Source organism: Sorex fumeus, unplaced genomic scaffold (assembly GCF_029834395.1).
Source record: "Sorex fumeus unplaced genomic scaffold, SorFum_2.1 ptg000050l, whole genome shotgun sequence".
NCBI lineage: Eukaryota > Metazoa > Chordata > Mammalia > Eulipotyphla > Soricidae > Sorex > Sorex fumeus.
This window is the reverse complement of record NW_026606107.1, coordinates 9758853-9774317: the sequence shown is the minus strand read 5'-3', so window position 1 is coordinate 9774317 and position 15465 is coordinate 9758853. Positions and strand designations below refer to the sequence as shown.

Sequence of the window (15465 nt, the reverse complement as noted above, 5' to 3'; positions counted from 1 at the left end):
GCTATATTTTCAGTAAATGAAAAAGTGATATTTTTATTTTTCTTCCTTATTGGTCCCACTTTAAGAGCATTATTGAGAAGTAATGGAATAGGAACAAAAATAACTAAATAGAAACTAAGCACACTGAGCATATCAGTTTAATTTAAATCTCATGATAATTTCATGGTATAGATAATGCTGTTATTCTAATTTAATTATTCACATAAGTTAGTTCATTATATCTATTTTAGAGATGAAGAAGCAATAAAAAAGACCAAGTAATTTGCCTAGTGTTACTCATTGAGTAAATGGCACATTCAAACGCAGATAGACTGCCTCCATTGTTTTTGATTTCAGCATTTATTCTCCAGCCAGTATTCATTGGCAAGTAATCGTAGATAATTATCACAGACTTGTATCGCTTTGAAGAGAAAAATCACTATAATTTCTCCCTCAGAATTGAATATTGAAAGGTCTTTATTTTTTTCCTTAGTTTGAAAGTTGCTAACACAGATTCATTTTCCTTCAACCATGTGATTTTGAAGGATGACTTTTCTATGTACATTGCAAAAGAAAATGACAAGGGACTAAGTCTTAGTTTTGAGGAGTACTTTTTACACCCCACATGTTTGAAGGTTTCAAAATAGTGCAATGTCTTAACTGGAATTTTCTATTAAAAATAACCATATTTTCAAGACAATAATGCTATATATTGTATGAAATGCCATTTTGACATCTCAGTTCCTCATATGCATGGTTCTTCTTTTTCCTGTTTTCAGCGTGACCGAATTACAAGTTTTAGAAAATCTACTGTCAAAAAGGAGAAACCTCTTATTCAGCATCCTATTGATTCTCAAGTTGCGATGAGTGAGTTTCCAGCAGCTCAGCCATTATATGATGAAAGGTCTTTAAATTTGTCTGAAAAGGAAGTACTGGATCTCTTTGAAAAAATGATGGTAAGTTAGATACCTAATATATTGCAATTTTAAACTATGTGTGTCCAGAATAGCTGTGAATGTTAAATAGTGATGTTTTATGAACTGTGTTTATATCTTATAAAGAAGAGATCAGAAACTTGATAAAACAGAAGTCTTTCCATAATTTTGTGGTTTCTTTTCCTTTAGCGCAAAAATATTCTTACCTGTTTATTTCTTCCAGTGCAGCCACTAAACACAATGGCTATCTTATTTATGGTTTTGTTCCTTAGTATGTACTAGCTTCTGGAACACATAATCGATTTTTTAATTAACTAATTTGTGTTCCTGTTTCTGTAAAGCAAAAACAGTCCTAATCATTTTTTCTAATAACAGGACAAGGTATCTTGTTTGGTACATGAAATGGAATCAAAAGGATTGTATGTAAAAGTAAAACAGTATAAGGGCCAACAAAATAAATTTTTCTAAGTTTGTTCTAATATCAGCAGTCATACAACCATCTTTCCCTAGATATATAGTTACATTATTTCTTATATATGACATACAGTATATTCCAAGGCTGATAGTTCAGTGGGTCAGGAGCTTGTCTTGGAGGCATCTGACCTTGGTTCTATCCCAGGTATCCCTATGGTTCCCTGAGCTTTCCAGGTAAGATCCCTCAGCACAAATCCAGGAGTAAGCCCTTTACACAGCCAGGTGTTATACTAAAACAAATTAAAAAAAGAAATGTAATATTCCATGTATGCTGCAGTTTGTGTTAGAAATCAGGGTGGAAGGGTTAGGGTATGTGGTATTAGATCTGTTACATGAGTTCATGTGGCCAAAGAAGAAGATAGAGCCTGATTTATAATTTGTTCATTTGCAGTTCTATATATTTTACTAATGTAAGATTGTTTTCGTAGATGTCTATTGAGGTTGGCACTACAATTTTTGTTAATTAAGTCATATCCAAGTATGAACCAAAGTGGCTTGAACCAGTGTTAACATACGATTAGGGTATAGGAGTTTCAGAGGTCCCTTCATTGACACCAAAATAAAAGGGGACTGTCACTGTCACTGTCCTCCCGTTGTTCATCGATTTGCTCAAGTGGGCCTATTAACAACTCCATTGTGAGACTTGTTACTGTGTTCGGCATATCGAATACGTCATGGGTAGCTTGCCAGGCTCTCTGAGAGGGGGAAGGAATTGAACCCAGGTCAGTCGTGTTGGCTGCGTGCAAGGCAAATGCCTTACCGCTGACTGAAAATTGTTCTCAGATGAAGCTTTATGTGCAAAAAGAGAATGGAATGATATTTACAAAGCAAAACATTGAATGAAAGGAAGCTCCATAAATCTTCTACCCGATAGGGCTTTAGAATTAAAGGAAAGATAAAAACATTCTCAGACAAATAGCACTAATTATAATTATTATATACCAGCTACAATCGGGATACTGAATGGCCTCAGGAGAAAAAAGCAAAGATTGTAATTATTAGCAACCAAATTCTTCATAGGTGCATAGCAACAAATTATGTATTCATATCAATAATTTCTCAAAATGTCATTGAATTGTACTTCCCCATAAAATAGCACAGTGTCTGGATGGATAAGGAAACAAAATTTAACATTCAGTTTCTTATAAGAGACACTCTGAACTATCAATATAAACTCAGGTCTTAGAGTGCTAGGCTGTAGAAACACTCAGAGGCTAATTGCAGCCTTAAAATATACTGGGAAGGAAATACTTGCATCAGACCAAATAGATTCCAAATTAAAGAAAGCAATAAGAGGTAGAGATTAACATTACATCCCTTAGGGATCGATTAAGGGAAAGTTAAGGAATCCACAGATCAAGAGGACTTAACTGTCATCAGCATACATGCATTGAATGAAGGGCAGTTACGTTTATAAGGCAACCACTGATATACCTGAAGAGATACAAAGATGATGATGGTGATGGCAACATAATAGTGGAGGGGGACCTTAATACCTTACTTCTTTATTTGGCAGACCAACCAGACAGAACATCAGTAAAGAAACAGCAGTCCTACGTGAGGAATTAGAAAAACTAGGTCTAATAGATATGTTCAGGATCCTCAACCATTTATTGCTTTATCCAATCCCATTGGTTCTATTTTGTGACAAAGCACGTGGTCAAGTTTTGAGAATGTCCCTTTTGCACTGGACAAGAATGTGCACTGTATGTTTTGGGGATGTAGAGTTTTATACATGTTAGGTCCATCACTTCCATTTCTTCCTTTAAGGATGGCCTTTCATTTTGAGTTTTTTCCTAGTTTTTCTTTCCATCAGTGATAGATGCATTTAAAATACTCCTCCTATTAAAGAAAATCATCTATTACTGTTGTATTTTTATCAGTATCTTTCTTCAGCTCAGTTGACAGTTGCTCTTAGTATCTTTATGATCCATCATTAGGTGTGTATATGTTTAGAAAATATAAATTCTTCTGGATGTATTAATTGCTTGATTATTAAAGAATTTGGTCATCCTTATCTCTTATAATCTTAAAAAATTTAAGTCTGTGTTATTTAATGTAAGTATGACCACCCAGCCTATTTTCTGGCCATTGGTTGCTTATAAGATTATTTTCATTTAAGTAGCAGAAATTTGAGTTCAGTTCTCTGACTGATTCTGCCACTCTGTACCTCTTGATTGTTGAGTTTAGGTCACTGACATTAATTGAATTAACTGAAAAGAAGGAAGATATGGCCATCATTTTGTAGAAATAATGAGTGCTTGTAAAGTTTTTGTTTTTCGAAGAAGCTCTTTGCTTCTTTAAAAACCGTTTGCAAGCCTATGAACTTCTTAAGCTGTTTCTTGGCTTTGAAGCTTTTTATCATTCCTTCAAATTTGAATGTTCACCTTGTTGTCAGTGGGCCCCAAAGGTGACTTCTGTGAAGTGGGGAGGAGAAAGATGGTCACTTTCTCCCCATCCACCTCTGCCACCTGGGTCCCAGGGTTACTGGGTTCTTGTTTTACCTCACAGAAAAAATTTTCAGGAGTAGACAAGCAGTGAAGTAAAACAGATCTTATTTAGAGGTTTTGAAGGGAAGGAGGGAGAGAAAATGGGAGAGAGTGGAGAGTAACATGCTCAAGTGAGAATCTGGGCTTCCTTCTCTAAGGGCGGAGAGAGCCCCTACACACACCCCAGCATTAGATATAAAAGTACACATCTCAAGAGGGGAGATGTGGGGGACACATGTGCTTGACCATGTGAGTGTGGCGGCAAGCAGCACATGGGTTGGGGAAGCATATGCATGCACTTCTTTTATTCAAGGTGGCTTTTATATGGGTTTTCCAACCTGCCTTCTAGTGGGGGCTTCTACCTAGGTAAAAGTCCATTGCTAAAGAGGTTGCCAAGGGAGATATAAGGTTGGGAGTAGTGATGGTCTTTGAAATTTTGTTTTTGCTGGAGCTTCTCTGGGATGGAGGCTGCAGCCTTCTCTGGGTCTGTTGCTAACCAAGTAAGGGTCTTGTCAGGCCTTGGTTCCTGCCTTATGGCTATTACTTTCCAGGAAAATTACTGCCATTGCCTTGGGAGAGGGCCTTCCCTATTTGCCTGCCTACCTACTCCAACCTCTCTGGATAAGGTATTTTTGGTCAGGTTTTCATTTCACTGAATTTTTTTAAAACCACATTTCACCATTCTCTTCTGGATTCTAGGGTCTCATTTGATAGATTTGCCATTTCTTTGCTCTTTTGTTCTTTCAGTTTTTACTTCTGGTTTTGACTTCTGTCATTTTGATTAGGATGTATCTTGGGTTTTTCTGTTTGGGTTTATTTTGGATGGAACCCTTTGAGCTTCTGAATAAGGGTACCTGTGTTTCTTTACTCTGGGAAATTATTAATTATGATTACTTTGACTAGGAATTGTTTGGTGGCCTCACCTTGTTATTAGGGATGCCTGTGATTCTTGCATTGTTCCTCTTGCACTCCTATGAATCTTTGGTATGTTCATTTACTATTTTCCTTTTTCTGGTCATTTCCTGCATCATGTCATTTAGGTCACTGATTGGTTCCTCAGCTGCTGTCACTCTGCTGCTGAGGTCTTCCACTGAGTTTGTTATTTTGACAGTTATGTTCTTCAGTTCTGTGATTTCTGACTAATTTTCTCATCTATCCTCTCATACTTTCTTGAGGTTTATTGACTGCTTGTACCGTCATTTATTTGAGCTCTTTAAGCATCTTCATTTTGGCATCTCTGAAATCTTTGTCTGAGATGCTTTATCATACATACTGTTTGGAGCTGGTAGAATTTCTGGACTATTTTCTGCAGTAATTGAATTTACTGGACCTCTATGCTACTTCCGCATTATGACTGCTGCTCTCAGAGATATGGCTCAGTTTCTGCTTTTGTATTTACCAGTGCTAAATCCTTACCCCTTTGTTTCAGTTCTTGGTTTTGTTGGAGTACAGAAAATCGTGGAAATTGTGTCCCGATTTAAGGCATTAGGAGGTGGTGGTGGGGGGGAAGGGTGTGTGTGTGAGGGGGGGCGGGGAGATCGGCTATATCTGTTATGCTTGTCTGGCGCCACCTCGTGTCAGAAGCCTTGGCCTGCAGGGCTTCCGTGAATTTATAGTTAACAGAAGCCGGATTTTCAGGCTTTGTGCTGTTGGAGAACTGAAAGCCTGTCGAGGGGGGTTGGTGACTGAGATCTATCTAACCGTTTTCACTGTTCTTTCTTAGCCCCCGTTGTGGGTTCTTGCTGCCAATCCCCACCGTGGGCTTCTGTAGTTAACCCCCGCTTGTGGGTTTCTGCTGCTGGCTGATATAACAGGCTTCCTGCCTCTTTGCAGTTTCTTTGCTCTTCTCCAAGCCCATTGACCAAATTGCCTTTGTTCCAAGGCAGAAATTCACTAGGATCTTCTACTGACTTTTGCACATTTCTTTTGCTCGCAGGCTGAATGGAAAGCTGCATATATTCTGTTCCTTGTTCTTTTGTTTCCTGATGCAGATTATCAGTTTCCTTTCTCCTCCCTTTATCTTCTGAGCAGTTCCCTCATAATACATGATATGTATCTATTTGACAGCTCATAATTTAATGCCAGATACTTTGTTAGTGTGGTGATGGGGAACGTATAGATTTCAAATACATTATCCCTACCCCTATGATTTTATTTTTAAACAATTTAATCACTTAATCACTTAACTTCCCGTTAGTCGGCGATTTGCTCGAGCGGGCACCAGTAACGTCTCCATTTGTCCCTGTCGCGTGCTAGTGTAAACAATTAAACAATTTAGGAAGTTAAAATTGCTTTAAAAATATCTTTGGGCTTCCTTGCTTTATCAAGCCTGTGTTCTTTCTTGAACACTCATCTCTCTTTCCTCTTACATTTCTCTAAAATTCTTTCAATAAATGGTCTTTTGCTTCACATGAAGGATTGAAGAAATGGAAAAATAGTACTGTTGTAGAACACTTGAAATTGATATAATATTCTGTGTTCAGGAATAAACTTTTGTCAGTTATTGTTATGCCTCTTTTTGTTTTCTTGCTAGACTTTGTAAGGATTGTGTTGCAACTGCAGAGCTGCAGTTTTGAAAAGACCTCGTAAGCCACAAAGTATAAACATTTACTCTATGGCCCTCTGTACAAAATTTTGTCCACTTCTGAACTATTTTAGTAGTTTTTAAACTTTAAAAATTGATTCTTTCAAAAAATGTAACCAAGACTTTAAATTTAAAATGTGTATACATAAATGCATGTACTAATATTAGGTAGAGTAATACAAAAATAGTAGTGAGAGAAAACATAAACATGATTTTAAAATTAGTTTCTTTTATTTATTAAAGATTTTGTTCACATGATTAGTAGATTTTTAGTGCGAGCAATATGAAAATGTCACATTTTTTCTTGTGATATAAAAGCCAGAAATTAAATAATTTTAGTTCTAAGTTTCTTTGATTCTGATATTTGGTTTACTTCTGCTATAGATTAAAGGTCAGACTGACAAAGATACATAGTTCTAAGTGAAAGAACGTCATTTGCAGCAATTATTAATAATATATTTTTTATTTCAATCTATGAATAATGCAAAAGTTTCCTGCTGAGCCATGGCTACTAAATTTTCATCTACCTAACTAAAGTCACTATTTTTTTCTGACTAGTGTGGAATGTTATAGTCTTATACTTAGAAGGTAAATGAATTAAATTGGGTTTATTAAAAAATGTGCTTCAACACATGTCATCAGGTTCATGAGTGCTAATTACTTTTTTAAGAGGACAGTTTAAGGATAACAAAGAATTACTTGTCCCATTACTAATAAAACATGCCCACATCGTGCTAAATTTCAACATTTTTACTTTGTTTTGAGATAACCAGAGATATATCTAAAGGAACAACATATTTCAAGTTTTCTTTTTATCTCATTTCAAAGTGTTGTAACTGCACTTAGAATTATCTTGCTTTCATGAAAATGGAGCTACATTTTTGTCTTTATGCAGCACTCTGTGTACTCTGGCTTAACCTTTCTTGCTATTGCTTCAAAGCAACTTGTAAGATAGCATTACTCATGAATCCTCCTACTTAGTTATTTTCGCAAAACATCATCTTATTAATTAAATCATTAATTTTGATAATATGTTTTCTTTGTTAGATTGTTGCATTAGTGACAAAAAGAAAAGTAGTTCCCATGTTTCATTCCTGAAATAATATAAGCAGATTTGTCTTTAATAAACAGCAGTTTATTAGAGTGTACAGCAAACCTCCCACACTAAGTATCATTTTAGCACAATTTTAGCAGTGATTTCAGTTTGTATTTTGACAGTATTTTTTGACAAAAGAATGTCTTTTTAGTTTACTGCTATGTTATCTGTACTATTTTAAGCCGCTTCTACCAAATGTTTCCCTAATATCACAGTTCCTTTTGTCTCTTGGTATTAAAGAAAGAACAATTCTAGAGGACTATAAACATTTACACATTTCTATAAGTTCCTGATTTTTTGTTTTTATTTTTGGGCCACATTCAACAGTGCTCATGGGTTATTTCTGGCTTCTGCTGGGCTCTGGGGACCATATGGAGTGCTGGTGGACCAAGCCTGGGTGGACTGTATACAAAATAAACACCCTATCCGCTGTATGGTTGCTCTGGTCCCTAAGTTGCTGATTTTAGTATCACATAGTTCTATTACTACTGAGAAAATTAAATAAGCCTTCTTTACTCAGAGCACAGTGTTGTGGCCCCCAAACAAAATTAGTTAGTCTAGCATTTTATTTACTTCTTTACTCTGGAGGGTTTTTTTTTTTCCCTTTTTGGGTCACACCTGGCAATGCACAGGGGTTACTACTGGCTCTGCACTCAGGAATTACTATTGGCGGTGCTCAGGGGACCACATGGGATGCTGGGAATCGAACCCAGGTTGGTGGCATGGACGGCAAACACGCTACCTGCTGTGCTGTAGCTTCTTCCCCAGCTTGTTTGGTTTCATTTTTGTAGCGTTGGTGATTGTATCAAGGCCTCACACATGCAAAATATGTACTTTACCACTGAGCCACAATTGTGGACCTGATATATTTTTCTTTTTAAATAATTTGAGGTGACTTTCATCCAGGGTTCTTCAGCTTTTTCCACCCACAACTCCTTTTATCCTAAGAAATGTTGCATGGGTGAGCACTGTTAGCAATACCTTGGATCTGTTATGCAGTTGATTTTGACTTATGTTTTGGTCATTGCATAATCAGGAAAGTTTAATTGTTGCCAATTTGTGGGCAAATCCTACATTCAACTATGTGGCCTCCTATGGGCTTTTATATATCACTAGCTGAAACTATCATTTACAATTGATATGCCTCATTATTTTATATATGTGCTTTAATAATTTATATTTAATAAGTTAATAAAACTTATAAGTGATATATACTTTAATAATCAAATTATGAAGCATCGGATACTTTTAGCAATAGATTATTGTTATTTTTGTATGTGATTTTTAAAATGATGAGAGAAACAGGTTTATGAGAAGGTGATATAAAAGCTGGATGTTATAGGGGATAGGATGCAGAGCTAGGAGTAAACCCTGAGCACAGTTTGTGTGGCCCCCAAACAAAACAAATTAGTCTGGCATTTTCTTTTTGTGTTTGCATTACAGCTATTATCCTCAATGATGTCTTTACAAAATAATTTTGAAAACACATTTTAAAAAGAATCTTTTCCTTTGTTGTGGGGCTGTACCCGGTGGTGTTCAGTGCTCAGGGATCACTCCTTGCAGGCTTATGAGGTATTTAGAATTGAATCCAGGTTGGCTGTGTGCTAGGTCGGGAGCATTAACATTATACTTGTAGTACTCCGACTCCTGAAGCCTGTTTTTTGGGTTTTCTTTTTGTTTTTGGCTCACACCTGGCCTGTACTCAGGGATTGCTCATGGGTCTACATTCAGGTATATTACTCCTTGCATTGCTGCATTGCTTTGGGGAGACCATTTGAGGTGCTGGGGATCGAATCCAGGTTGGGTGCTAAATTATCTCTCAAGTTCCTGAAGCCACTTTTTATCTTTTTGGTTTAATAAGCACTGATTTAATTAGAACTACGTTGAAATACCTGTGCACCTGTTTAATTATGTACATGTGAACTGTATGTTGAAGTAAACTGAGAGTGAATAAATATAGAATATAAATATTTAGTGTGAGAATGGGGGAATATTTCAAAGGCTCTTTCCCTCATCCTTCTGTTGGACATACAAATCCATGTCACATATGAAAATTTACTTTCCTGAGTTTTTTTTTAATTTAAAAAAATTTTTTTATGTAGGAGTACTGCGATTTATTCAGCCACTGATTAGCTGATTGAATTGGACATGAACTCCATCTTACTTTTTTATAATTTTATTTATTATTTTTTCTTATATTTATTTATTGAATCACTGTGGGAAAAGTTACTAAGCTTTCAGGTTTAAGTCTCGGTCACACAATGATCAAACACCTCTCCCTTCACCAGTACTCATTTTTCACCACCAAAAAGCCAAATATACCCACCTCCCACCCCTCCCAATGCCTGTGAGGCAGATGATTTCCACTTAACTATTCTCTCCATGGGCTGGAGCAATAGCACAGCTGTAGGGCGCTTGCCTTGCACGCAGCCAACATGGCCGACCTGAGTTCGATTCCTCCTCCCTTCTCGGAGAGCCTGGCAAGCTACCGAGAGTATCTCACCCGCACGGCACAGCCTGGCAAGCTATCTGTGATGTATTTGATATGCCAAACACAGTAACAATAAATTCTCCAATGGAGACATTACTGGGCCTGCTCGAGCAAATCAATGAGCAACGGGAGGACCATGACCATGATTCTCTACATTGATTACATTCATTATTTCAACAAAAGATGCACCATTATTGTTTAGAACTTCCCCCCAACAATCATAATTGCTGAAAAGGCATTGTGAAATACTTGGTTTTCTATAGCTGGTTATGAGAATCATATAATCTCGCATGGTCACAATAGCGGCCTCACGATTTTGGATTTCTGCAAAGAGCCAGATAATTACAAGATTGGTTTCTGTGCATCTGGTGTTATGGCTGTGCCAGAGAGCCGCTCCTGGGGGGCAACTCATGACCTCGGTAGGGCACGAAGGATGAGCCGGAAAAATATGGAATGCTTCACGAATTTGTGTGTCATCCTTGCACAGGGGCCATGCTAATCTTCTCTGTATCGTTCCAATTTTAGTATATGTGCTGCTGAAGCGAGCACTTTCCTGAGTTTTAAGTAAAATTTTTTTCAGCTGCAGTTAGATCCTGTGGACTCTGGAAATCACTGGATGAATACAGAACCCATGATTAAGTATCAAATAAAAGTAAAACTGTTTAGTTCCTAATGTCTAAATATATGGTCTGAATTTTTTCTTCTGAGGTGTATATAGATATTCAAAGTTGAATTGCTCCAGCAAAATCTCAAAATAGAAATAGATGAAACATAATAGATAACAAGACTAGTTAAAATAATTTTATTAAATAGGTTAAGTAGATGAATGGAAGAGTTTTTGTACCATAGTCAATAACTTTTACTTAATAAGCTGTTCTTGAGTCTGTGCTCATCATACTTATAATGCCATTGAAAGTCTGTGTTATGTGACAGCTGTCTATATATAGTTAATTAGATCTTTGGAAAATATGAAGCAGTTAATTAATTCAGGCAGAATTGATCAATTGTTTCATTGTGTAGAAAATCCCCGATTAGTTCAATTAGAATTATAGTGGGAGACATTCCGTCCTTTCTTGTCTGCAGGAGCTAGAGAATTTATGGAGCTTATCTTTAGGAAATAATAAACAAAGGCTTACAAATTCATGAATTCATAATCTTAAATAATCCAGTATAGCTATTAACTATCCATGCTAGAATCTGTTTTTAGAATATCATTGATTCATTCTGTTTAGGTGTTTGTCAAAGAATATCTGGATAATTCTTTAATAGGTTATTAAAGAATATCTGAATAATTTCTATCAAAAGTAGGCAAATGTTTGCTGGCAAAGTTAAATTTGGATTTTAAAAGTTAATTGGAAAATAAGTCTTTAAAATGGGATTAAGACATGTTGCTGAAACAGGTATTTTATATAAAATAAATAAAATTTATTGAAAATTGGTAGTAGAAGGACCAGTATTGTTTTTTGGGAAAGGAAGAGATGAAAAAAATGTAAAATGTTGTTTTACTTCATGAAAAAAGAAACATAATGAAATAAGTGTGAAAATAAAAGTTTTAGAAGCTAATTGAAAATTATATTTTCATATTTTGACATTTGTGGTATCAAAAACAATAAAACCAATAAAAATAAAAATTTTATACTGCTTAGCATCAACAGGGGACCACATCAGATGCCGGGTATTGAACCCAGTTCTGTGGTGTACATGCAAGCATGATAAACTCTGTATTATGTCTATAACCCCATGAGTTAATTATTTCAAGACAGAGAATATTAGTATATTAATTACTTTTGAAACTCTTAAGCAGACATTTGTCAGTTCTCACTATAAGTGTTCTTTCAAAATAACAGGAGGACATGAACCTTAATGAAGAACGGAAAGCGCCTCTACGAAACAAAGATTTTACCACCAAGCGTGAGATGGTTGGACAGTATATTTCTGCTACTTCCAAGTCGGTAAGTAGTGATAACTGCCCAGCACCAACACAAAATAATGTAACATCGTATATCTTCAGTTTCTTGATTCAGTTTACTCATATAGACAATTTATAGTTATGCATTAATTTTTACATAGTATTTATTTTAAAACTTTGTAATTGAACTTTCATAAAAATTAAACATTATTTTAAACAAAACTGACTAAGGATCAAAGGCTCTGAGTTCATACAGTGAGTCTGGGGAAGGGATTTGTGCATTTACTAAAAATTGATAGAAAATTTCAGGTATTCCATGTTTTTGAATGAAATTTTGAATTTTGAGCAAGAAGGCACAAACATTACAGTTATAGCTTTAAATTTACATTAAAGTTTTATCTAATTTATGCTTTAAAGTTTAATTTTAATATGCTATATACTTTTGTTATTTATTCTTTAATTGTGCTAAGTATATGAACTGCTTCATAATTACAATTGTAGCTTAATATTAAGGAGAATGCGTGAATCAAAATTGTGTGTTTCAAATGACTTGAAAGTAGTATTTGAAAAGACTTGTCATCATCAGTCTTTGAAAAGACCTGTTATCAGTAGTCTAATGGAATATTTTGTTTTCTTTACTTCATAAGGTACATCTGTAGTCTCATATTTGCCTTTTTAATGAGATAAACGTATCTTTATTTGGGGTTTGGGCCACACTGTCAGTGCTCAGTGCTTACTCCCAGCTCTGCACTCAGGGATCACTCCTGGCAGGCACAGGGGAACATATGGGTGCCATGACTCGAACATGGGTTCGCCACATGAAAGATACCCTACACACTATAGTGCCACTCAGGTCCTGAGAAATGTATTTTTTGATTGATGCATATTTCATAACATATTTCATAAATGTAACTTTTGTGGAAAGAGAAATCTTTGCACATCTGGATATTATAACATCACTGAATGTATATGTGTGTGTCTGTATACACAAAGATATAGATATGTTTAGTTAAAAATGTATGTATACAGTGATTTTATGTTGTGATATATGTTCATGTAGGACATATTTATAACATATATATTTTTATAATTAAATTTACAAACTGCTTTTTAAATAAAAAGGAACATATCTAAAATAGTGTTAATGTTTAATATTTTGAAGTACAAAGTTACAGACCTTGCACGAGCACCACATTGCCAAAGACCCTCTACCTCTCATATCACTGTTGTCCATCCCCACATCAACTACCCTCTTACCCATACTTAGAAGTTCAGAGTTTTTTTTAAATTTGTTTTTTCTCATTCTCTTGCCTTGTCCACCTTATATACCATATATGAGTAAGATGATATGACATTTGTCTTTTAAAATTTTTTTTTCTTTTTGGGTCACACCCGGCGATGCTCAGGGGTTACTCCTGCCTCTACATTCAGGAATCACTCCTGGTGGTGCTCAGGTGACCATATAGGATGCTGGGAATCGAACCCGGATTGGCCACGTGCAAGGCAAATGCCCTACCCGCTGTGGTATTGCTCCAGCCCAACATTTGTCTTTTACCCTCTGACTTAATTTGCTTAACATGACCTCCATGTTAAGTTGATCTTGCAGAAGGCAAGATTTCATTCCATTTTAGAGCCATAAAAAAGGTTTTTATCACAGGTTTTTATCCAGTCATCTGTTGTTGGGCATTTGTTTCTTCTTTATCCTTGCTGTTGTAAACAGTGCTTCAATGAACATAGATGTATATCTGTTTGAATTAACGTTTTTGTTCACTTGGTATAGATGCCAAGTAGTGGAATTGCTGAGAGTTCTACTTTTAATGTTTTGAGACATCCTTTACTGTTTTACATAGAGTCCAAAGAAGGTGGCATTCCTTGCAAAAGTGAATGAGTGTTCCTCTTTGACCTTATCCCTGACAACACTGCTTCTGTATTTTTTTAATTGAATCACTGTGAGAAGCATAGTTACAAAACTGTTCATGAATAGGTTTCAGCATTTCTATATTTTTTAATATAGGCTGTATTCATTAGTAATTGTTTCTGATCTTACGAAATAGGTAATTCTCTTTGGTGTAAGATGATAGCTTATTGTCATACTTATTTGCATTTTTCTACTAATAAGTCACTGTCACTGTCCTCCCATTGTTTATCGATTTCCTCGAGCAGGCCCAGTAACATCTCCATTGGAGACTAAAACATTTTATATTAGAAAAGTAATGTTTTTAAATTATAAAAATATATTCTAAAATTATTTGGTTATTCTAGTAATTGTTTTTCAGTATACTGATTGCTGTGGAATTTATTGAGGCATTTTATTTCCAATTATACAATTGTATATCATATATTTTAAGAAGCAAATTCTAAGTGCTGCCTGCTCGAGCAAATCGACGATCAACCTTTACCTTTTAATCTATTTAAATATAACCTATTAAAGCTCTGCAGAAGTAGAGAGGTAGAATGATTTTTAATTGGCTTCTGTTATCTAAGAGCAAAATATGTTTTGAGTGGTATGTAAAATTTTCTATGGCATTGTTTTTGATGAAATCAGGTGTTGCTGAGGGTTCCACTTTCAATTTTTGACAAATCTGTTCTCACTTTTGTATTTGCTATTAAAATGCTTTAGGAATGCAAGATGCATGTTGAGTTTTTCTTGAATACCTAAAAGCAAGTATAGTAGTAATTCTATATAATTAAATCTGCACAGAGAGTAAAGATAGTGATATATAAATAACCATTTGTTTTTAATGTTAGGAATTTGCTAATGTCTCTCCTCATGTTTTGTTTTTGTTGCTTGTGTAAATGGGGCTGAACATAATTGTTTTAAGCTCTTTATATTTTGAATTTATCTTTGTGTGGACCTTGCTTTCATTTATTCTCATGTTGTTCTCTCTGAAGCAACTAACCAAAGAAATACAAACTATAAATTATTGGCTCATTTTTCAGATTTGCTATGAATCGGGTAAATGTTGGATGAACTCTCATGAATTGCTGTTTGCTAGATGGATAGTAAATGCTTTGAAACATACATAAGAATTCTTTAAGACATGTGAGAAACTGACATGAGCACTTGACTTACATCTTATTTGCTGATATTTTTCATGGCCCCAATATTATGATGAAAGAAAGTCTGTTGATAAGCAGGTGTTAAAGCTATTTTCACAATGGGGCTAATTTATTGTTAGTGTTTTCTGATAAGCACTGTCGCAAAGTAGCACTGTCCTCCCATTATTCATCGATTTGCTCGAGTGGACCCAGTAATGTCTCCTTTGTAAGACTTGTTGTTACTGTGTTTGGCATATTGAATACATCATGGATAGCTTGCCAGGCTTTGCCGTGCGGGCGGGATACTCTCGATAGCTTGCCAGGCTCTCCAAGAGGGGCGGAGGAATCGAACCCGGGTCTGCCGGGTCGGCTACGTGCAAGGCAAACACCCTACCCACTGGGCTATTGCTCCAGCCCGTTTTCTGATAAAACAAAGAAAATTGTGCACATCATTTTCTTTTGATGGTCA

At 35.6% G+C, this 15465-nt stretch overlaps 1 protein-coding gene and 1 non-coding gene across 5 annotated transcripts in view; one reads left to right on the top strand and one right to left on the bottom strand.

Annotated features, from left to right (window-relative positions):
* The window catches only part of DIAPH2 (diaphanous related formin 2), a 760781-nt gene that overhangs the window by 78455 nt on the left and 666861 nt on the right, over nucleotides 1-15465 (top strand). For all 4 annotated transcript variants that reach the window (XM_056124107.1, XM_056124108.1, XM_056124106.1 and 1 more), the window contains exons 3-4: nucleotides 759-935; nucleotides 11896-12000. In XM_056124107.1, coding sequence (XP_055980082.1) covers nucleotides 759-935; nucleotides 11896-12000 — 282 coding nt within the window. The remainder of the gene's footprint in view (nucleotides 1-758; nucleotides 936-11895; nucleotides 12001-15465) is intronic.
* LOC130032684 (U6 spliceosomal RNA) lies at nucleotides 10491-10597 on the bottom strand. Its single transcript, XR_008793861.1, has one exon. It is a non-coding gene; the product is annotated as a U6 spliceosomal RNA (small nuclear RNA).